At 38.0% G+C, this 22,477-nt stretch overlaps 1 protein-coding gene across 1 annotated transcript; it reads right to left on the bottom strand.

Annotated features, from left to right (window-relative positions):
• Positions 1–64: 64 nt before the first annotated feature.
• On the bottom strand, positions 65–22,337 carry LOC141899616 (oxysterol-binding protein-related protein 3-like). Its single transcript, XM_074786031.1, has 24 exons — positions 22,275–22,337; positions 19,736–19,873; positions 15,305–15,508; positions 13,682–13,735; positions 13,162–13,275; positions 12,130–12,292; positions 10,469–10,630; positions 9,602–9,687; positions 9,061–9,198; positions 7,749–7,850; positions 7,036–7,246; positions 6,407–6,543; positions 6,114–6,224; positions 5,532–5,648; positions 5,247–5,337; positions 4,995–5,170; positions 4,826–4,900; positions 4,544–4,681; positions 4,315–4,457; positions 4,080–4,215; positions 3,844–4,000; positions 3,635–3,761; positions 3,420–3,542; positions 65–3,182 (listed from the first exon to the last, which is right to left on the bottom strand). The coding sequence occupies exons 2-24, from the start codon at positions 19,844–19,846 to the stop codon at positions 3,077–3,079; spliced, it is 2,982 nt and encodes a 993-aa protein (XP_074642132.1). The 5' UTR covers positions 19,847–19,873; positions 22,275–22,337; the 3' UTR covers positions 65–3,076.
• Positions 22,338–22,477: the final 140 nt, after the last annotated feature.

The raw sequence follows: 22,477 nt of genomic DNA, 5'->3' as shown, positions 1-22,477 counted from the left end.
TCCTCCCCACTCGACTCTCCAAAAAAGAAAAACAATGAAAAAACAAGATATCTTTAGTTGCTTGCTAAAACTTATTTAATCATGAATATGCAGTCTTTCTCTCAAAATTGACAGAAGAACATAATCCGTCATTCAACTTGCCTGTAAATAGCCAACTACAGGTAGTAAATTTGACAAATGTATCACACTGGATCCAAGTCAACAATTCTTGACTTTTTAGGCCCAAATTAATGATAGACTCTGCAGGTATTTTGATATATTTTGAGAACTAGCTTTCTAAGAGAAAACATGGGTCTTCTCAAGGATAATTCTATCAGTGTATGATTGATATAAATATAGCATCAAAAAGGCATATTCATCAAAATGAAGTCCACTGTATCTGATCCATCTAATTCAGATACCGGTAATCTTGCTTCACTTGTAATTGAGAGAAAAGGGGGAGAACATAAAGATTATGCTGATAATCATACAAAGAGCACATGAATGGCGATATAGTTAAATAGAAATGAAATCAACTGTTTCATCATTACTTCTTGCTATACTGGATGCAAAGATCATAAGAACTTGAATTAAAAAACCGCCTTGTTTTTGTGTATGGCATACGTTTATACATCTTAGTACAGTTGGCACACTCGTTCTTTAGTTGTTCAGCAGATAAAAATTGATATAAGAATAGTGAAAATTTGAAAGAAAGAAGATGTAAAAATTTCCCAGTTTTACAATATCAGATTACAGGAAAATCTTCAAGATGAGAGCTGAAAAACTACTAAATCTGTGGCAAACTATATTCTACCTACACCGTATAAAGACATAAGTATGATAAAAATTTTCTGTGTTCATCCCTCTCAACTTAGTTATTACGATGCCCTTTCCATTCCACAATAATTCATCATATCGAGGAAGTAGCTGTATGCCTTTGGAGAATGAATATTCAGATTACCGTAAAATGTCAGAGACATACATTTCGAAACAAGAAACTGGGATCAGTTTCACAGTTTTGTCTAAAGAGCCTGAAAGTGATCTTAAATGATAAGGCTGGCTGTAAGTTGTTAGATTGGCTACTAAACCAAGATGGTCTTCAGACTAGTCTTTAGTCTAAGCCTGAACTGTGCTACAGGCCTTGGACTGAAGTACAAACATTAGCCCAGTGTATTTAGAAAATGTTGCACATCCCTTTTTATGCTTTCTTATTCATGAACCAGTATTCCTGACCCTGGAGAAAACAAACAAACAAGATGTTCCCTGGGGACAGGAGACATAAGTCTATAGAACCAAGTTCAGTAAACTTCACTGAAATCGGTCGACTGTAATTGGGTTTTGTAAACTTTACTGAACTCTAGAGAAAGAAGTCGAAGTGACATTTTGCAGAATGATACAAGCTTAACAATAGATATCTAATAAAAACGACACAATTTCAGAATGACTTAACAACAAATGGATGGATTCCGTACAAAGGAACAGAGGTCGAGGAAAGACTCGCTAAATTAGCTTGGAAAAATGAATGAACAGTTTCCATGCAGGAGGGAATGTATAATCAGAACGAGATATAATATACATGTACATGTGTACCACTAAAATAACAACCTGGTTTACACAGGCAAAGTCGTTACTTTTTGCTTAATACTAATAATCATGATAACTCACATAATTTGAGAGATGTGGGAATACAGGTTTTAAGCGACCCAATACTAAAACCAAGCATCCATTATTGAACTCTTCTCCATCAACTGACATCTTCAATGAATATTCTATCAATAATATGTGTAATGCTATATTCTGGTATAGCGTTATACGTTAAACATGACAACTTGGTATAATTTATTTGAACTTGCTATGAGAAGCGACCTTAAGAAGTTAACGTGTGTAAACCCGGCTAAACAACTATCGTGGATCATCAGAGACTAAAATACAACTAGAAAAAACACATACGCATTCAACATAACATAACACACAATCCATACAATAACCATTAGCACCAATATAAAACAGGAATAAAATCTCAGCTACAGCACGCTAATTCTCAGGATATGAATCTAACAAATACATTATATGCATCGATTGAAAGCTTCCTATCTACAGCATACTATTACAGTGTAGTATATATGCCATCTATAACCGATTAAATAGGTCTAGATTGCCTGCAATTCGTGAAAAGAAAAGAAAACCCTTTAACTAGCTATATTCTATTTGTGTATATTGTTCCGTATTGAGATATTACGCAATTCATAAAATCAGTGAAAGATTAAAACATCATCAGCACTCATCATTTCCGACACTGTTGAGATCCGTGTACTGATTACAGTTAAATATTTCGCAGTCAGAACAGACTTCTACACACACCCCATCCCATATATTTACATTGTCTAGCCGTTTAACATTGCCAACTTATACATCAAAAAGGAGAAACTAAACTGATATTTGCAACCATCTTATGAAACATGGCATTTTTCGTTGGTGAAGCTTTTAATAGGTTACTTCTAAATTCATATTGCTGTATTGCTGGTTACCCAACGAAAAAGCTTAAAATGCTTGATGAAACCCAAACCTAGGGCAAGATGTACTTAAGACTAAACTAAGTTTATTGTGTATCAAGACCAGTCTTTAGATTAAAATCCATTGGGTAACTAGGCCCTGGGCCCAGTTTCACAAAAAGGATTAAGGCCTAAATCGATTTAAGATAAACTGAATTAATGAAGAAATTAAATCGATTTAAGAGAACCTTTTTGTGAGACTGGGCCCTGGGCTTCAATTAGAAATCAACCATATCTAGGTAATACTAATGATATCGAGTATTCTTTCTGATTACAACTAACTGCTATTGATGTCTCGTCGATTCACAAAACCAAATACCAGCAAACTCTGAGATGTCATTACTGTCCATACATTCAAACACAACACATTCTCGTTTAATTACGCAAAGCTGCATGATCGATGATGTTTGGCAACAATTGGATTATTACAGATTACTGCAAATGAACTTGAAGTGTGAACTCCCTGATTGAATACAAACATTCACTTATGTATACTTTGTATAATGCATATATAGATCGATGAACTGTGACTGATGAACTGTTCATCACCATAACTTCGGGAATGTCATATTGGAGAATCCCGGCTTACTACGCGCTTCCCAGTATCCCCCTTTATATTCGTATTGTTCCCGGCCGTTAACCACAGCTTTCCTACAAGAGATACACAACATTTTAGTTGTAAACTGAAGTTCAGATTAGTTCAGTCATAAGACGAACTATAGAATAATGAGTTCCGAGATACAAGACACGCAGAATGTCAAACAAAATAAACCTGAGAAGTAATTCAAATAAATTCAGAATTCATTCTCCAGTTAAGACTCAAGGGTACTGGTAATTTGAAAATGATAAATTCTAATCATGGGAATTCTTCAATATATATCGAATTACCTGAACCAACGAGGTTCGTAGATGATCTTCTCTTCGTCACGTCGATGGCGTTGATCTCTTTGTAACTGTTCGACGCGAGATTTTTCCGTTTCAGCATCTTGTACTCTCCCCTCCTCTAATAATCTGTCGGAAAAGCACTATATTGTACAAACACCGGCAACAAGCAAACAATTTGTGCACTATCGAAATAGAAATATCGGTATGCCTGAACGCACCTTTGGTCCGGTCTGAATCTCGTATCAGTGGAAGGAAGAATCTTAGCTAAATCACAGTCAAGCTCATTGAGCTCAATAGCGAATCTAGTAAACCCGTAGTATAATTCTTGGTCCTCTGGTAATGACCCTAAGGAAGTTAAAATAAGACAAAGGGTTTATGGATAAGTGACATAATGCTTGGATATCTTGACGACGGCAATGAAACTTACCTGGTCTCCATACACATTTTGCTGATGAGGCCTGGCCTCCAGCTAAGCCACAATATAAACCTTCAGTCCACTTTCCAAACAAATGATGTATAACATTACCTTCAGCGTTTGAGATAGTGCCAAATACTTCGTGTCGTTTAGACGACCAATAGCTTGCCTGTAAATATTGCATAGATGATTACATTCAATGTTTCTAACGCTTTCTTATGATTCGCAGTATATGGTGTATAACAGACCTTATGAAATGTAAGTCTGCATGTAATATCTCCATTGTGAATCACTGTTTCACCATACAAATCCACCCATCTTTGGCCACTGAATATATTATGCACGCACGTTGTAATCTTGTTCCATCGATAATGATCTTTATACCTATAAGATGAATATAAATTAAACAAAACGTTTCACAACTTTCTGATGTCGGCATTTCAGTGAGCATTTAGATTTAGAATTCAACCATTATCTACTCACTTCGGCAGAACGAGATGACATGTGCCGAGAGGCTGAATTTCCATCGATTTGCCCCAAAATTTATTCTTGATCCTCATATCTTGCCAGAAACGGAAATTCTTCGATTCCGTGTAACAAGACGATACAGGAGGGTGATGGCTGACCTACAACGAAATAATAAACATCGAAAATTGAAAAGCCTTTCATATCGCAATCATTTTGAAGATGAACAATGCAATAAATCTTTCACCTGTTCAGCTATGAAACGCCAGCCTTTATCTTCTCTTAAACACTCATACGTTTCACCGAGTAGTGGATTGAAAGGTTTTTGTCCAGCGCGATAATAAGATGCAGCATATCCACTCACACTAAACGCTGCTATGTAAATCTGAAAATTCACGAAAATTATCATCAACAGAGTTGGTGTCGCAGAAATGAGAGGATTTTTCACTGGCAATATCAAACTCCCCTTCCCTTATATACAAATGACAATTATCAAGCCCTTCCTTAAACAGTTGCATATGTCCCTTACCATTCTTTCGAAGGGATCACTACATTCCGCAGCCTTGTCAAGTAGTTCACTATATTCTAATTCTTCACACAATTTCTGTAAAAACAAAATGAAAATTTCATTCGTTTGCAAATATTTACCAAATTTCAATGCCTATAGAATATTTCACTTGATTTATTTATGTACATACTTGTAGCACATTTATAGGTTCATTCAGCGTAACAGGCATGCTGATTTTTGAGAGATCTTTTCCGATATTCTTACGCAGCAGATTCCACAGACTAAAGTCACCCATTTCTGGTTTTGGAGCAGCGAGCTTACTTCTTCGACCGGTACGACAAACATTTTGCATGTGTTCATCGTTTGCTGAAATATAAAGAGTATGGCAATTCATCGCAACCCTGCCATTTCAGCTATCATTATCTGTATGGTGTTGACTTACGTTGAATGGGAGCATATTCTGTATCAAAATCTTCGGAAACTTCAGACAACGAGACTTCCGAACCATCTTCTTCTTCTTCACTAGCTTCCTCCTAAATACATCATCATTCATATTATCTAACAACTCACACCCTTCAACAAGTTTTACATGCATCAGAACTCTACGCATGAGAGCTGAGGTAAATTAAAAGCAATCGCTATTGTTTTCAGTTAGCGAGAAAGCAAGCTAATCAGTCTGTTTATGAATAATGTAGCAAGCGCTCAAGCGAAGCATAGCGACCCTTACTTCTGAGGAAGAAGGACTGCTGCTCCCCGATGCCGAGTGAAACGATTCTGGAGCATCAAAGAATTCAGACATTGAGGTACTTTCAGCAGAAAATGAATGGCTGAGTAAAGGATGGTTCTGAAAAAACAAGGAAGCAAGGTCTATAAAGTAAAGGCGCAACACATGATCTATTCTAGTGTTTACCATAGGATTTGGCTCTCAAACTAAAACATTACAGGAAGGGCTTTTCGTTTTGATACTAGCTAAATAATTCATATATTCATATGCCGAAATAAGTAACAATAGATGTGAACAATATAATGCCAAGTCAGAAAGATCTTTGGAGGGCTTTTGTATAAAGTAACACTATAACCCTTGAAGGGAGGCAAGCTGAAGATCTTTGCTGCAATTGTTATATGTCGGAAATATGCAAGTCACCTGACCCAGGAGATAATACATATCCATATACCTTTTGTGAAACTGAAATTGAAGCACTATCAGTGCTATCACTTGGTCCACGCACCTACGGAAAAACCTGCAATCTTCATTCACCTTTTTATCGCAACAATTTATGACTTGCTTTAGTTTATCAGGCATACATACCGTGACTGGTTCAGGTGAACCAGGTCTTGCAGGTTGTGGAGCATCTGGCAAACTAGCTTCGGCGTGAATTCTTGTAAGTTTACCTCTCATTTCAGTATTTTGCCTTAAGGCCTAAATGAGAAAAATCATTGTGAGAATACATAAGATATATGAGTAGAAAAGATGTTTGAGCTGCTTGTTCCGATTTTGGACGATTCAAACTGCATCAATACCATGGCATTTATCGGTTGGTTAACTTTGACTATAATTTTGAACGAAACTGATATTTCTATCATCGTAGAATTCTAACTTACTTCAGTTAATGATAATCGCAATGTGTGGATATAGTTATTATTGGGAATATTAACAGATCCCTCTTGTTCTAGTACTTGTTTTAGTCTGCCACGTTCGGTATTCAACGTGCGTACCAATGACTTCAGAGTATCATGGACTGAAAAACATGTTTTACTATGAATAACTGACAACGAGCATAAAATTGTACATAGCTACATTATAAAGATGGTAGATATAAGTATCTTTTGTAGCAGTTGTTGAAAGTCCCCTAAACTGAGCAATGGAACGTTCCCTACCAAAATTACCAGTAGACCGAGAACTGTATCTGTTAAAAAAGTATGACACTCCTTGACCCCAATCACTAGCTCATCAGTTTAGACTGATAGGAAGATTATCTGCGTGAACCAGAACCAAAATTTCCAATTACCCGTAGTATTATGTAGGCCTACTTTGATTTTAACCAAAAAATCTGTAAATTCAACCGCCGATCACACAACTCTATACGTACTTCGATTTCTGATTTCAGAATCAAACCCCCTTTTTCGTTCCAGGCAGGTGTGGTGGGTTTGTAAAGACACCAAATCAAAATGAACCAGACCAAATCTACCAATCTCTAGGTTCAAAAAGTTTGACACTCAGTTAATTGTACCTGATTTTGCTGAGTTATAAAACTGTTCTCTCGCTAGATTTTGATCCTGCGATCGATTGTCAGACGATGGATACGAATATTGAGTAGTATATTCGGGCATGCTCGCGGGTCGCTGGTAACGATCTTCAAATGTGACCAAATTCGGATTGGAAGTACTGCACGGTATGGCAGACGTACACGTAGCACCTACAACTGTCGATGGGGGTGGCAACTGAAAATTCAAAGGAACCGTTTAAGTGAATTAAGTGTAATTGCAGTGACTAAGATGCACTATTTCAACTATGAAGAGTAATAACTGTAAATCGCACGCAAACAAAATGCAATGAGTTTAAAACAAACACGAAACGGCAAACAGAATAATTTTTTTATTTGATATTTTTAGAATATCCATATGCACCTCGAGTTAAGCGCGTGTTACTATAGTTACTGAAATAATGGTAAGTCTCACATAAATCAATTCAATTCAAGTGACTGCCACGCATAACAATTACACTAGATCTACGACAATCGCGGAAGCCCCTAGGACCCAGTTCCACAGTTGCGAGTTAGATTCAACTATAAAGTCAGTCGAATAAGATTCAATCGCTTTGATTAAAAAATTTAAATCCAACTCACGCGTATGGAAGTGAACCCTTCATGCATAACAAATGATATGTACAAAAAAATGTTTTTTGGCTCATAGAAGACACAATTTTTTATACTGAGGTACTTACTGACACCCTATGTGTATTTAGGCGAGTCGGGGAGATATTCCCGTTATTTGATTTCACCCCTGAATTTCTTCGTTTGTGTCCCTTTCCTTTTTTATCTTTAAGCTAAAACGTATAGTTGTGACGAAACGGCAAAAGAAACAGAAAAATAGAGAGCATATCTAAAACATAACGAAAAAAAGATGAGATAACCAGGCCGGCTGAATGTCATCCGACATGACAGATAGATTTTAATCAACGAATGGCTTAGCATTCATCTTAGAGAGTCATGCCAAATAATGAAGCGTGGACACAATAACCTGATACTGAGCTCTAAAACTAAGATTACTATGGATATGACAGCTTTTTAGCAGTGTAAAAGGAAGCCTTATCACCAATATACCGTCTATTGTAGAAAGAAGTGCTCGAAATGTTCAAAAGTGTTTTCATAAATGATTGACGATAGTCCAAACGATGGCTGAATTTCAATGGAGGATTTAAGGTGTCCCCTCAGGTACTCGGGATTCCCTCGTGTAGTGTATATTCATCACTCAGCGAGGTACTGTGTTTCATAACCGCATTAAAAAAAAACAACTCAAATTGACGTAATTTTAGTAAGATGAAAAGCTTGTTGATCTTTGATATTTTGCCTGATAATGGCTGCATCAACGGGCTGTGAAATGAACATTTACGTTGCTATAGAAACCGATAAACAATAATTACAGTTAGAGACTTCAAGAAAACACTTTGATGTTGATATGGTAACTGGGGTACGACGTAACAAGCCGTAAGTTGTGATTAAGCGCCAGTTTAGAAAACAGCTTTTACTTCTTCTTGGAGAGTTAACCCCTAAGTTTAAATTGCATCAACTAGTAACTTTTCGTTCGTAGGTAGCGTGTATACTTCGCAAGGATTCTTTACATCAGTTGTTTCGATTCATTACATAATAAGCGTGATTATGTTTTATTGCCGCTTTTCAAACCGCTTCTAATCCACGAGTTCTACCGTGTTTGATTAATGAAAAACAGATCAATGTCGATAAAGAAATCACTTCGTCTTCCCGCGTAATTAAAACTACCGGTAATCCCCGCGAGATCCTGGCGTTTACTTAGAAGATGACGAGATAATAAATCTGCAAGTCAATTTTCCCTTCGTTGCGTTAACCAGAATTTTGTCGAATAGAGGGTGATTCGTATTTTTCTAGCGTGCTCGCTCCCTTTTCTATTTTCGTTTAAAATCTACATCATGCCAAGCCATATACTATAACAAATTCAAGCGCTGCATGCACCGACTCTAAGTGCAACTCTTGTAGCTCCTCACTGTTTGAGATACTTACGGAAACACGGTCCGGCTGACTAGAATTCGAGCTGCTCTGACTCGTAGTGCGATATTTGTCGCGCTTGCCCCTGCTGCGTAAAGCCATTTTTAACCCACCCTTGTCACGTTTCGGTGAACTAGACGTTTCCACATTATGCTGCTTGTTAGAATGGTTAGAAAGAAACATATACGTGTTTATAGATGTATCATATTCATATCAAGATGATGATAATGTTAGACGTTAATGAAGCATTTGTTTGTGCGGCCACTAATTTAGCCATAATAATTCCATACCTATGCAAATCCTATTCTATGAAGTATGGTGCAACAAAACAAATCCCAAATTTCAAGTCGTCTCCAATCATTTAACACTTAAATGTTGTTTTGAATTTAATTTTGCAATAAAAAGAGAAACACCAAATCTTACACTCGCCTTTTTCATACATAGAATTCACACAGATATGGACAGTGTTCGATAAGCATAACTTTATTAAATAGTAAACAGAAATAAGAGAACCATTTTTTCCCCCGAGATATCTAGTATATAAATTCAAACTCACTTCGCTGTGTAGGTCGACTGGCTGGGTTTTCAGCTGAGTCAACAACTGCGACAACTCGTACAATTTCGTTTGAGCGATCGTCAAGTCTGAAATCAAATGTAACATGGATTTAGAGTCCTGGTATATTTACCAGCAAAGAAATCCTACATCAAACGGTGATATCTAATCGATTAGTTATTTCAGGGCTGTTACGGGTTGGCCAGTTAAATTTTCCACACCTCCTTCATACCTTTTAACCATATCCAGATTACAAATTTTCCATAGCCCTAAGTTACATATCGCCATGGACCTATAAACTTACTTCAATGATATCAACAACCTAGAACAGGCAATGTAGGCCCATCCAAAGTAAATAAGAGCCAATCGATAGCATTGACAAAGTGTTTCCATTAATATTTCTTTTGCCAAATTTGAAGCTATGAAAAATGTATTCTGGAAAGTGACTTCCTGTTGTTATGAAAATGGTTTATAAGACAATAAGACATATAGCATATTTCAGGACCGTTTTCCATACCTTTTCTATAACCAGAGAAAAAACAAAATTTTCATAGCTTTTTAAGGGCCTGGGGGAAAATTCCCATTTTCCAAAACCCGTAAGAACCCTGTTATTTACTTTTTTATCACTGAAAATGGATTAAATCACTAGGCAACTTCTTGATAATTGAATTGAAGAGTATTGGAAGGGTCCTCATGTAGAGACCCAATAAGGAAACATGAAATTACGTTTGCTTTTATTTGATCTTTAGCCTCATCGCTGAAAAGAAGGACGAATGCTTAAGTTCATATTGCATATCATTCGTACTAATCACGTAAATAACGCTAAAATAAATGATCGATGATCGCTTTCAAAATATAGACAGAAATTACCTTTACTGCATTGTTCAATTCCGGCTGAATCCAGTAACCAGGTTGTAACCCTACACGGAGATGCTCCCATAAAACTTCCACTGCGTGTCGACTTGAAACTGTTCGTTCGATCCTTCCCGTGCAGACTGAGCGTCCGACCGAGATCACCTCGGACATCATTACCTGATAGATAAAAATTCAACGCCGCAATTCATGAAAATTTTTTCTAATCGCAAACACTTATACTTTGGCTTATTACGATACTATATGAATTATTGAAAAGTCAAAATAGGTCGAATCTATACCGGTATAGAGTCGCTGGACGAGGCTTTGATATCTATAAACTTCCATCGCAGTATACTCTCATACGGGCCGACTACCGACAACAAAACAACGACAATAATACCGAAGAAAAAACCACCCTATGGTGAATGATTGTTGGCATTGATTTGTTGAGTCAAGCAGAGCAGATAATACAAGCGGTGGTGCAATGCACGTTGCGTGCGATTGAGTAATGTACCGAGGACAGACAACGAAAGCATTCAGTTCAGTTCACATACGAGCTCGACGTTAACACAGGTATAAACTACTTCACTTCGAAGAAATAAATATCTATACGAAGAGCTGTAACTTATTTCGAGCCCTGCAATGCCTCACAGTTACGATGGTGTCATTTAATGAATAAAAAGAGCCGCACGCACGCACGCATATCGAGCAAGGACTGTTATTCAAAGAAGTCTAATGTCTTACAGGATGCGGATGAAAATGTAATGTCATAATTTTGCCGAGAGCTAATAACCATCACTTAGGGAAAGACTGCTATTTTAAGATAAATCGCTTAGAAAGTGCAGATATGACGGTGTCATTTAATGAATACAAAAGTACTCTACGTATATCGAGCAAGGACCGTTATTTAAAGAAGTCTAAAGTCTGTAATAATTTTGTCTTAAAAAAGAAACATGAGAGTAAATAACCATCATTTTCGTATGAACTGCTAATCTAAGAAAGTGCGTGCAGATAAAAATGACAGCATTGGGCGCAAAATGAAATACAAGTGCAAATTGTTTTTGCCTTAAACAGCTATATTTTTAGCGATAAGTACTGCCTTTGTTTTGAGGATAGGTGTTATCAACTTTTATACAATACATTATATATCAAGTTATGATACTTCAGTTTTTCCAAAGGCTTGAACACAATATTGACATAAAAACAATGATAAAGACAAAAATGGTCATGTTTATTTTGAAATGCTACACCATCAAACAAACAATGGCTTTCTTTTGTAAATTACTTGGAGTACGGACTGCCTCCATGAATTGCACAAAAAACATCAAATTCAAAAAGAAAAATTTACTCTTTTTTTAAAGAAAAGTATTTTTTTATCTAGTTATTTGCAAATAGTTAGTTTTCCTCATCTCTCCCATCATTTGAATTCAATTCCTCACAATTTCCTCTCCTTTTTTATTTCATTCTGCAGTCCTTCCAAGATTCTATGTTGGAAAATACTTGAATAATGAAAAATATCTATTTTTGACTATTTTGACTATTAAAACGCCTGCAATAGAATTTATCTTAATTTGCCCTCCCACTTTTTTTTCTTTAAAAAATCCGTAATCCAAGTAATCAAAAAAGGGGCCAAACAGAAATCGGACAGCGTTTTCATAAACCTCAAATAGACTTACCAGGAGATAAAGGAGACAAAGGACACACGCCGTCATCGACCGGGGACGATAAATCGGTAAGTTTCGGCGCCTTCTCCGAGCCGAAAGCGATCTCGTTTTGTCGATATAAACGATGATATTTGAGACGCTCGATCCAGTTGCGAAACAATTCGGCACCTTTAACCTGTGTGTGTGTATACGTGTAAACAAATACCGATATAATCAATTGGTAAAAAAGCCCCGTTGTTGCAAGCGTATGATAAAAGAAATGTCCCGTCGAGTGTGAAACACTATAACCGTAACCGAAATAACCAATAAATATGATGGTTTATGAAAATGAAGAAGTGTTCATTTCCACAATGCAATGGCTACCCACAATCTAAGTTCAATAATGTTGCTTTACTGAAAGTTATTCTAAAACCATCCAAACGCGGGCTTTAATCTGCAGCCTAAACTAAAGCCGCAATCACTTGGAGACGATTTGGCCCGTATATAATTAGAGAGCGCACTCACACACATACCACTCACTTGATACTAAACAATGCTTAAACAAGGCAAAGTGAGTCATTTCCGTAACCAGTTGCAATTCAAACGCAATAATTTGTTCCGCACTTAAATTTGGTTGGGCCTGGTCCATTTTTGGTCAGACCAAATTTAGCCTGGCCCAAACAGGTATGGGCCCATTTGGCACCCGTGTGAACAGCTTATGCCTATGCTAACTACCAATAATGTATTTTAAGGTCTCATAGGCTACAGGCAAATTGCTTATCACAAAAATTGATTTCTTCAACTTATCAATCATAGCACTGGAGCATGACACTCTTAAGCGAAACTGTGGGGTCAGGCGCAATTTCAGAGAAAATATCAGCATCGATTAATATCTGTTTTCTGTACATTCGTTCTCCAAACCCAAAAGATATCGAAAAGAAAACACTACCAAAGCACTAATAAGCCCCGTTGCATGACCGAAATTGTGTTAAATTCAATACCGGCTATCGCGGAAAAAAAACTGTCAAGACAGAAAATCGCTTGCAAGAAGACGCGACAACTTACCTTCAGGTGATAGATGAGTTCTTCAGCATCAATGTCGATACGGTTACCATTAGATTTGAACGAGATCACAGATAGCCCGATGTCTATTGCACCGTGGATTTTACCCTTATTTATCTACAATAATAACACTGTTAAGATGATTAACCCTTTCAGTGCATCTACACCGCAGTGCGGTGTACGAATCAGTGATGGATTTTGCTAGTACACCGCACTACGGTGTATTGATTTAATTAGTAATTACTAAATATCTCCCTTGAAAGATGGCAGCACCTGCCAAACATAGTGAAATATTAGTAACTAACGATATACCGCGCCAGGGTGTAGACGCACTATAGTGCTATTCCCGTTATTCAACACACTAGGGTGTTATTTTTCAGAATTTTCAAATTATCTTCAGCACTATAGGGTATTGATTAGCCAGCACTGAAAGGGTTAATCGCTGATCAGTAATACCGTATAATAACAGGCACAGCATTCCTTGCATAAAGCTCTTTACAGTTAACATTCAATATATACTTACATCACTCGAAGATTTTGCATAGGTGAGTATTCCATCTTCCAACACGAAAAAACGCTAGAAATATAAATTGACAGAATAATCGAATGACGATTTGGTAGATAACGGTATCTTTTATTCATTAGATGGATATTTATTCGCCAAATACTAAAACAAATACACAAACATTATAGTTTTGTAGTTATATACAGTAGACTCCGCTCAAGTCGGATCTTATGGGACGGTAAAAATGTGTCTGACTTACGTGATATCCGAGTTGGATGTTAGTTATGTATTTCATAAAAAGTGTCATAAAAATATTTCAATAAACATCCAAGTTCAATGGTTATCTGAGCTGATCAGATCTGACTTGAACGGAGTCTACCACTGTATGTAGCCAGATGTATAAAAAGCCAAATGCGGCTGTAGACCCCTTAATGGGCTTCACACGCCCAAAAGAAATGTTAAATCACATTCAGTATTCTCTCTACTAAGATGAAAGGTACTCTTTAAACGTGTACATACTATTTGATAGTCCGTATTAGAGGCGGCAAATAAGTTGGCGGGTAGAAAATTACCTAATCCAAGAGGGAGTTGGTCGAAACTATATCACCTCTACCTAAGGTACATTCTAACATAATGCGCCTAAGAAATCTAGCATATTTATCATGTTAAATTTGAGGTAACACATCGGACTTTAGGAGTCCAATATCCTCCTTGGAATTGAAATTTATTTACACACGAATGTTACGTACAGAAGAGAATACAACCAGACAAATATAAATCAATCGGAAATGTACAAAAAGTGTCGAGGCCGCATCCCAAGTTTAACAAGGCTGTACTCAAAGAACCCTAAAAACTGATTTCCTTTTTAAATAGAATTTGAATAAAATTTTCAAAATCGATCCCTTTTTGAATACAGCGCTCAGCTTGCCTCTACTTTAGCAAATGACGCCCCGCTGATCGGTAATACGCTACACTTTTCATCGAAACGCCGTCAAAATATACCGTCGTCGATACCACATAGCCACCCAGCAGCGAATAATGGATAATCCTGCTAATGGATTCTGACCATATGATTTACTTAGCCAATAGGATTATAACCGAGTAACTTTATATGGGTGGAAGCTTCGATGTTGAATTACACATCGCCACGGCTCGACGTCGCATTATCTACCGCGTCGGCACGATCGCCGATGATCTATTACCATATAGTTAAACGTATCGCGCGAGTTTGGAAAAAAGCAGAAAAAAAAAACAGAACATAAATCAGGGTATATTACGATCAAATAACATCGAAACGAATACCGGTTGACTATCAATACACCGAGGGGTATTATACATTTCGCCGTATCAACGAAACCAAGCGCTTAAATATTCAATCGATTACATATTACGACCGCAAAATGAAGTGGAAAATTCAAGCGAAAATGGCGAAAAAAACTGTAAATCAGCTCGGTTGAGTTGAGAGCTACTCTGTTTAAAGAAGTACTTGACAGGTGTTTATCGATTTCTATTGATCGTCAACCTATTGCTCGCCCCATGCATATATGCATGTTCACGGAATGGGCATCGTAAGACTATCAATGGCCTCTCGACTCCGGTGATGAGTTATACGTCACACCTATCTTTCAAATGATAAATTACCTTGTGCCAGCCTTTCATCGGCCATTTTCGTCGTTTTAGCATCAATCCCTCGTATTTGCGCGGTTGCTTATCGCATTTCTGGCCGTCCTTGAGACCCTCGATCACTTCCCAATCTCCGTATGATTTCTGGCGTTTCGACGAATGCTTCTCTTTGACTTCGATGTACTGTAAACTGTCCAGCGACGAGGCATCTTCGCTGCCCTCCTGCAATGTTCCAAAAGTTTCGATAGAAAATTGCGAAAAATGTGTATTTTTACCGCAAAGCTGCGTCTTACCATTCTATGCGTTTTAACCGCGAACGCATAATGTCACAATGTATTTACATCGGACGAATACCAATGGGGCGAAAAACGGATAAATTGCTATCAATCACACACAAGAATAGCACTCACACACACACACACAAACGCTGCCGCCACAAAAACACAATATATTCTTATATCAAAAGACAGATCGACGAATATAAGTATGATCATTCAATATTGAAAACGAGCTACAGGCGATAGCGGTTCTCGGGGCTCAGGCTCAAACTCCGAAATTACCATATGTTCCTATTCTAATATTGAGTTGATCATAACTTTTAAAAGACAATCTGAATGAACTGGGACATTATCGCTATCTACGGAAGATACTTCCATTTGGCCCGATTCGTACACGATTTATTTATTCCGACAGGACTCTAATTTGTCACCGTAGTCCAGCCACTTGATTATCCGAGGATGGTGTGAGATGAATGACCATACTATTTCCATATGATTCAGTAAATAATTGAATTACTACATAAGGCAAGAGTCAGTGAGCCAGGAGAGAACTAGTGGATAGAACACAGTTTGTAATCAACTCGAGTGTCCACGTGTCTGCTTCATCACTTGTCTTAACCCTGTCAACTCTGGTATGTGCTCGAACCGGCAAATCAATGAATTGATAGGCGCGTTCAACACCGGTCTAAATTTGGCCCGTTCCAATTTGGACCAAATCGAGCGTTCGCATGCAAAAGTGTGTTCCATTTTAGTTCGATCCATTTTGGACCGAACCAGGTCCGTTTAAAATTTGGACTGAAACTGGTTCCAGGTTGGTTCTAAATCGTACTCTTGAAGTATGAATTCAATTATTACACATCACCAATTCAACATCAAGCCGATTGATATAGTTTACAGATATCGTATAATTTCTACATTGCGTTAAAAAATGATGTATAGGCTAATGGAATATTATTCATCTTAAAATCTGTCTATTGCGTGTGTTGCTTGAAGATAAGCTATTTTTGAAAATGTCCTAGAATTTACCACAGATTGATGTATCCAGATATATGATAAATTGCATTCATCAAAATTCTTTAAATTTATAACAGCCAGGGACTCGTAAATCTTTCATTATGATACAAATTTTGCCCGTTCCGGGTACGGGACCCACTTAGACCGGTCTTACTATTGGTAGTGTGGTCGAGGCTTTTAGTACGTAAACCATGGATTCGTTAAAACTTACACGCCGATTTGTAAGGCAATGTCACATATTCAAACAGTTACAGCTTATAACTCTTACAGCTTATACCGTAGATTCCGAACCACATCAACACACACACACAAAATGACCAGCAGATATTCACGGGACCGCGCATTTCCTCGATCAAATGATCCAGAAATATCCAGCGATCGCTCTCGTGATCGGAGACCAAACTTTTACGTTATCGCTCCGGCAATGCATGTATGGGGAAGAAGACATTGTATGAATAATTGAATACGACGGGATTTATGAGTAGTAAAAGGTGTTTCTCCACAATCTAATCAACGCAACTCGCAAGTCTCGGCTGCCAGTCTCGAACATCTTCACCAGTCGTTTGCCTTAAAGGGATGTCGACGCAGAATACCGGTGAACAGTTTGGCTAATCATTTTTTCAAATTGTATCGTTGATAATGTCACTGAAATGTAATTACTTTGAAAGTTCTCGACAAAATTCAGACTTATATTCGTTTATTGGCCCAGTTCTGTCTGTTATTCTATGACAGGAACTTCACTCAATTTCAACTTCGCAGCAATTAATGACAGACAACTTCTTAAAATCTTGATCAACCCATCGACTATTTGTTTTTTCTAAAGTCTACGATCGATCTTCGATGCGGAAATGAAATGATTTTCAGTTCGCGCTGTTTCCGTTTATACTGGTGGTATAGGCTATATTGTGAGCAACATCGAACATAAACCCTGTATCCCGATCAAAGCCCAAATCTTTTTTCAAAAAAAGTTCCATGACAATTTTGAGAATGCGGTATCCATTCAAACTATTGTGACTACGAAATATTAATCACAATTCAGCTCTCTGCCTAATCGCTAAATCGACAGAATATACAAAAAAGCAATGAACGATTGAATGTCTGAAATGGATGTTTATGGCAGGAAATTGCCGCGCATCAGTCGCTGTTTAGGTTCATGATTTAATGCAAATATACTGAAATCTGTCCAATCAATGGGCTCACCTCCATCAATCAGATAGATATACAATGTATGCACCCGAAAGCTTGACTGAAATCTTATATCTAGAGGACAATTCTTTTTTCTGGAGGCAGGTAGATTCCTGGCAACTCTCTGAATTCAAATCTACATTAGATTCGCCAACTCATCACAGTTAAAAAATATGACAAGAAGAAGGTTTAATTAATTGGTATTTGCAGAGCCGTATTTAGCAGGTGGCAAGGGGGGCAATTGCCCCCCAGAGATTTTGGAAAAGTACCCTTTTTGCAAATAATTATTGTCATATCCTATAGAACTACACTTTTTCGGGTTCCTCTGCCCCCCCCCCCTAAAACTCAAATGCTAGGTGTGGTCCTAATTTTGGCGATGAAATAGAATTTTTGGGTCCCTATCTATAAACCAAATTTAACAGAGTCCACCCTGGTAGTCCTTACTGGTACGGACCTAACAACACGCTATATTCAAGCGACAAAATTCCTACCTGCTGTCCAGATATTCCGGAAAAAGATTTACGCAGGTTAGACGACTGAGTCCCGATATGAGCCAATTGTAAAGTAAGCGGCAAGGCCAAAGATCCTAACGATTTACTTCGACACCTAGCCGCAACGCCGGTCAGGGCGCTGGAATTTTTGTCGCGTCGCCACGGCAAAGGACTTCGACTGCGACAGATTTTCGGACTTTTCTGTTTCAGTTCTCGGTGGCCGGTCGTCAAAAACATTTCCAAGATACTTAGCCCGACGCTTTTGATCGATATATTTTTGAAATCTTCGATTGAAATCAACCGGAAGCCACGTTAAAAATCCGCACGCCGTATGGTAAAATTCAACAATAAATAATCCTCGCGGCTATCTAATTTTCAGTATATAAAATCGCTCACTCACTCAATTTACTACCGGGTACTACTGATCAGAGATGAGAGAACCGTATGTAGGATTCAAACAGCTGTGATATAACAGCATTCAATAACACACCACATGAAACTATTCGATGACAATATAAAATCGATGACACATGTTCCATTTTATTAATAACACCCCTGATCTAGCCCGGTGTTGATAACGAATAATTTCATCAGTCCAATCGGTGGTTACAAAAAAGTCATCCTTCGCAACGCAACGAAGCTCAATACAACAGTTGGAGATAGTCAAGTCCTTGACACGTTCAAGATGTATAGGCTATTTGAAAAGATTTCCTTGATTTATTCCTAACAGCGATAACAAATGACAACTTTTCAATTGATATAACCCGACTGTACTACTTATACACGTGCTTTACTGCTACTGCTCTCAGACTGCGTTTCATCTGGCAATCAGAATAAATCTTGCTTCGCATTGTGGCGACCAATCAAAACTTGCGCCGGCAGACAACGATAAATAATGTTTACCGTAATACGCACACAAGTAACCGTATCCTTGAAACGGGAGCCGCAAAGCTACTTCATTATAATTGGAATTTAGAAGCTGATTAGACAATAATGATTGCAAATTCTGGCAGCGGTCAACGACTTGAATAGTTCATTATCAAACGTCACCAAACACTAAGGTTACATTCAATTATCGAGTAACAGAAGCCGCTTGTTGCAGTTAATAATTGAACCAATGACCTGCGCTGAAGGTTGAAGACTTTGAAAAGAAAATCAAATTCGAAATAATTTAGGCCGAATTGAACTTTAAGTTGCCCTAAATTCTGGACCAGCTTGTTCAAGCTAGAAGAATAGGACTTGGTATCGACAAGCCCTAACTGTCACCTATGAACTAAGACTTAGTGTATGATTGAGATATTTTCCTAACTTACGGTTGTAGACTACAAATGAAGCATACGCTCGTTCGTTTTCGTGGCAATTTGACATACATCTCTATAGATTTATCAATTAGGCTAATTGGATGGATTCAAACTGCAGAACAAATCGATCGGTTCATTTCTGTAAGAAATATTTTGAGATTTCACTTTTAAATAACATACCGTGTCAGACGCCTCCGTGCGTTGAATTTGGATGACTTTTTTCTTGTCGCGAAACGACTTCAGCGATGTGCGGTCAAGGTTCGGAGATCGGGAAGATTTCTTGCCGTCCATGTAGTAAGCCAAACTTCAGACAGTCATCTGTTAAGAGATACACAAAAAAAATCCATTAGCTACACTTCAAAAACGAAGAGGAAACTATGTCAATGACACTCTCCAAGTCTAATCCTGTCTTCATTTTGTAAAAGCCTTGAATCAGTAATTCTACAAAACATGCTCTTTAAATCAATTTGAGGCACCGACAATTGACTCCCCATCTTCATTGACTACAAAAGTTTTCCCACTTCATCGTTATCGAGAAGAGAAAATGTAGATACTCCAACATTATCATCGAGCGAGCGAAGGCGAGTAGTCAGAGCGTTCGACTCTGGGAAGCCAGGTCGTGGGTTAGAATCCTGTATATTACTGTAGTGTCCTCGGGCAAGACCCTTATCCTCATTGCCTCTCTCCAACCAGGAGTAAACGGGTACCTGGCTTGATAGATGACTCCCGAGCGCTTAGTAGCTGCTCAGATGTTACTTCTCCCCAGGGAGAGATGACTGTGATACGTGGAATAGAGTTATAGGCTTGGGGTAGTAATACAAAGTTGGAGCGCATCTAAACTCACTCAGGTTAAGATACCTGCACTAATATAAATGTCAATTATTATTATAGCAAACTGGCTCCGGTTACAGGGAATCTGCACTATATCTACGTACACGCATGCATGAAGGAATAGGGTTAGGGTTAGGTGAGGCTATGTATAAATTAACTCATCTAGCTTCCAGTCGTGTGCTGTGGCTCAGTGGGTAAAGCACTCTATTGCAAGTTAGAATTCTACTGTATTGTGAATGCGCTAACCGTACTCCATAACCGGAGCTATCGCACTCCTTTGGGGACTCCGTAACCGGAGCCAGATCGTAATTAGTCCCGACCCCTACCTTCCCATCCAGGTTGCCCTTTTTCTCAAAACAGAGATCGTGAAAACATAGGCCTCATCGTGTCTACTCTAGTTAAACCCCTATTGTGGCGGCTTCTTCATCCGAAGAATGCCCTCCCTTTAAAAATGAATTTTTTACCAAGGCCTTAATTATCCAAAATAACCCTATGTGAAAAAAAGTGAAAATCATACAGTGCACAACTGCACCAATCAAAGAAAGGTCTACTACATTACCAGCGAATATGGTTTAATGATTGGGTGTTTTCACAAACCATATGGTATAAGCCTATTCGATCTAAAAGCTTTTTACCCACCATTAGGCCACAGGGGTTTGGCGATGGGCTTGGATTTTATTTCCGGGTTGTTGATAATCTCGCGAGAATGGCGCTAAATATGAACTGCAAATAAATTCAAAATATCATAGAAATACCTTGTGTTTATATTGTTTATTTATCCGCCATTAAGTTCCGATAAACAATTGGTCGTTAAGGATCATTATCAGACGGTCGTCACGCTACTATATAAAATAACAAGGGATGAAACGCAGTTCAATTCATGCCAGCCAGAAAGTTGGGACAGTCACGTGACAGTCGCGCTTCTTATTTGAATGAATGCAAACCCGAAGCATCTAAGATGGAAACTATGATACGAAAAATATTTGAGATTAACTTACATTCAAATGCATTTTTTTTCTATGAATTATATATTTGATCACAATTTATTCTTTATAAATTATTAATTTCATATGAATCATAATCTGACAATTGATACCGGTCTGTGAATATGTTAACTTTTCATGTTAAATTTTTAAATGTGATGACATCATCAGAATGTCACGTGACTGTCCCAACTTTCTGGCTGGCACAACTCTGAAGGCGTTTCATCCCTTGTTCTTTTATATAGTAGCGTGACGACCGTCTGATAATGATTCTTAACGACCAATTGTTTATCGAAACTTTATAGCGGATAAATAAACAATATAAACACAAGGTATTTCCGTGATATTTTGAATTTATTCGTAGTTCATATTTAGCGCCATTCTCGCGAGATTATCAACAACCCGGAAATAAAATCCAAGCCCATCGCCAAACCCCTGTGCATTAGGCAACTATCTAAGCCTGGGTCATAATAGTAGTAGTTCCACTTAAAGGCCTCTTAGGCTATAGGCAGGGGCCTAACACAAGGTTTCGACCCAGGCCGACGTCTCCAGGAGGATCCTAGCAAGGTCTCCGATACTAGGGCCGGGGATGTGGGCCAGGAATAGGATAAAAACTTTTGTGTCAGGACCCTGTGCCCGCAGTTTTAAATAAATGAAATCGTTCGGCCAATAAATCCAAAATGCTCATTTGAAAGGATGAATTATTTTTACAATCTGCCGAGAGCAGACCAGAAGAGAGCGAGACTATAGATAGAGAGAGAGAGAAGAGACTGAGGAAGAGAGTGAAGAGGCCTTTACTTTAAAAATTTGCTCCCACATCCCTGGTTCTGTTACTCTACTACTAGCATCAACTCTCCTCGCAATCAAATTATGAAAGGGCACTTGAAAATCCGTGAAATACTAACAGGTGGTAGAAAAACACGATCTCATCAACTGTCATGTCAAAAATAAGGTCGATACTATGAAAAAATCCAAATTTCATACCAAAGCGCCGCCTGTCGAGAATGTCACGCATTAAAGTGGTGGCAGCACGTGCTGGTGATTTAATTAGGATTAACGCCGGGCGGCCAATTAACCCGATCAATTAACTATTACACTATATTGGACT

Source organism: Tubulanus polymorphus, chromosome 1 (genome assembly GCF_964204645.1).
Source record: "Tubulanus polymorphus chromosome 1, tnTubPoly1.2, whole genome shotgun sequence".
Lineage (NCBI taxonomy): Eukaryota > Metazoa > Nemertea > Palaeonemertea > Tubulaniformes > Tubulanidae > Tubulanus > Tubulanus polymorphus.
This window is presented reverse-complemented; position numbering and strand designations above follow the sequence as displayed.